The sequence below is a fragment of the Limulus polyphemus genome, unplaced genomic scaffold (genome assembly GCF_000517525.1).
Source record: "Limulus polyphemus unplaced genomic scaffold, Limulus_polyphemus-2.1.2 Scaffold23, whole genome shotgun sequence".
Lineage (NCBI taxonomy): Eukaryota > Metazoa > Arthropoda > Merostomata > Xiphosura > Limulidae > Limulus > Limulus polyphemus.
In genome coordinates, this window is record NW_013665633.1 from 468,928 (window position 1) to 471,626 (window position 2,699).

The 2,699-nt window shown below is 29.3% G+C and overlaps 1 protein-coding gene across 1 annotated transcript in view; it reads right to left on the bottom strand.

Moving 5' to 3' along the window:
- The window catches only part of LOC106458471, a 56,992-nt gene that overhangs the window by 40,358 nt on the left and 13,935 nt on the right, over nucleotides 1-2,699 (bottom strand). Inside the window, exon 4 of the mRNA XM_022385010.1 lies at nucleotides 2,101-2,182. Coding sequence (XP_022240718.1) covers nucleotides 2,101-2,182 — 82 coding nt within the window. The remainder of the gene's footprint in view (nucleotides 1-2,100; nucleotides 2,183-2,699) is intronic.

Genomic DNA, 2,699 nt, shown 5'->3' on the forward strand with positions numbered 1-2,699 from the left:
TGGCCATGCCGGGCCTGGTGAGATTAGTAAGACTAGGGATGTAATCATAAATTTTGGCAGGGTAGGAGTCACCTTCAGTTAAGACAGCATTATAAATTTTGGCAGGGTGACCACCTTTGGAACAAGTTGCCTAAAGATGTGGTACATACACTTAATTTAAGGGAAAGCTTGATATATATTTGAATGATAAGCAATGGCTTTGAGTTTTTTTATTTTTTTAGTGTTAAGTTTAAGTCATATGTTTATAGTAGAAAGGTACTGTGTCAGAGAAAAACCAGTATCTTCATAGCAACATTCTTGAACATATTGAGAAGTTGTGTAACACTAATACTACAGCACTTTCATAACTACCATTACAGCTGTGAATCTTTCCATGTTTTTTGTAACAAAGTAATTTTCATCCGTATGTTGAAATAGGCAAACAACACAGTTTGTTAATAATAACATGCAGTATTGTAAACTTGTATAGCAGATCTGGTAAGAAAACAATGTTGTGTTTTTCCCTGTATACATGCACGTATGATGTATGTACATCCACTGGACAAGTCATAAATAATTTTCTCTTCCACAGAGTATTAAAAAAAAAAAATCACACAGTGCATACAAATTGGACATTATTTTTTCTTCACAATATCTACAGAAAAGATACAAAGAAAGCATTACACCTATAAAAATATCATGAAAAATACAATCTAGCATGCATTTTTTTTCATTATTTGAAGTCAAATTATTAAGACAAACAATAAGCAAGAAAAACAAAAAATTCAATACATTTTAAAAACAAGTCTCTAGGAAACAGAAGTGTGTTCTGGTACTTGATTTAAAATTCACAAAAGGTGAAATACAGAACCACTAGATAATGAAGGAACTGTAAGCATAACATTTTAGTTATGTAAATATCTAGCATTAATTATTAGAAATTGCTGAGAAGTATTTTCAGGATTTTTTTTGCAAATTCAGTCTTTATTTTAAAGATCAATGACGTATTTTAATGTACTTTCACAAACTATGTATAATCTAAGTGTGTCAATAGTCCTATTTAGTTTTTTTATAATCTGTGAATTTCTATAGTCAGTTAAGCAAAAGAAATGGTGTTTAAAGGAGAATTCATATCATTTCTAAGGGAGAGAAGTAGTGTATATTAACATTGTATATGTCAAATTCTGTAGTTCGTTCATATGTCTTAAATTAAAGTTTATAATATACTAAGAAGTTCATGTAATTTCTACCTAATGTAATGATTTCTAAACCTTAAGTGAAAATAAGTTGGAAATATATTTAAGACCAGATGAAATATTTGGTGTTATATTATGAGCAGTCATGATTAATTCGAGCCCTGCTGCATGTGCATAAAATCTGCAGACATCAGCAATTCATTGTAGGGAAGGATAATAACTATCATAAAATGGATTAATTCTGTTAACAGTAAAAAACAGAAAAAGTATAAAAAAGAATCGTACATGCATGCCATTAAATATGTGCTTCAAAATATTTTTTTTAGTGTGTTCAGACATTTTCCTCAGCTATATATAATAGTGGAAATTTCTCAGAGAGTGGTAATTTCAGCATCTTGATATTCTGTTGGTAGTGATGTTTTTATTTGATACATCACTGTTTTACTGAAATTATGTAAATAGTGAGACTTGTTATGATAAAACGTATGTCTTTGTTTTGTGGAATTATTTAATAATTTATCAATGCTCAAGCTGTATGATATTTTGTGTGGTGAGCTAATCCAAAGCCTTGTAGATATCGAGTAGACTGTGCGAGAAATCTGTAGTAATTTTCTTTGCATACTATATTAAACAAATTTAACGATTCTGTTTTGCAATGTTTGAATTACGTTACATCTAAATCTAATCACATTATCCTTAATTGTACACATAGGCCATTACAATAAGCTGATAACAAATATTTTGTTAGGTTTAACAATTGTTTTTGTAATAAAACAAAGATTTCTCTATCTATTTTATCATGTCCTTACATCTCAAATTTTACAAATTCATTATGACCTGAGCACTGCTGGGATGTCTCCTAGTAGAAAACATCATAGTAATGCAGAGGATTGAGGATGTTCTTCTACATCACTTTAATACTTACACTGGTTTATAGCTACAGATACTAGGAAAGACTTGGGGTAGACACTGTCATAATGATTCCCTTGAGTGTAACAAAGCATGATCTACAACATGAAAATAAAAGTATAACATCTAACAACAGTATTCAGAAGTTTCAGGTGTACCAGTCATAACATCTGTGTTAGTTGTCAAATTATCTTAAAACATTTTTTTTTCTTAACATTTGAAATTCTTCCTACCCAAAACATTTGTAGGAGTATTAGACATTGTTTCTTTAGTTTTCTAACACTGAATGTCATAATATAAAAAAAAACAAGAAAAATTTTTCACGCTTTACCACTTATATGAAATTTTATATTACTATTTCCATTACCCCTTCCTAAACTTTTTTTGCATTAGCTATTACGTGAAATATTGTTCTTTACCTTTAGCTACAACTTTATGTACTTATTTTTTACATTAGCTACACCTTGATACACTTTCTTTACATTAATTAGCTTGTACTTTAAATGTTCTTTACCTTAACTACAACTTTAAATTTTTTGTGTTCTTTATACATTAGCACTACTTGATACACTTTCCTTATGTTAATTACCAAATTTTTCGGTGTATAAGACGCAC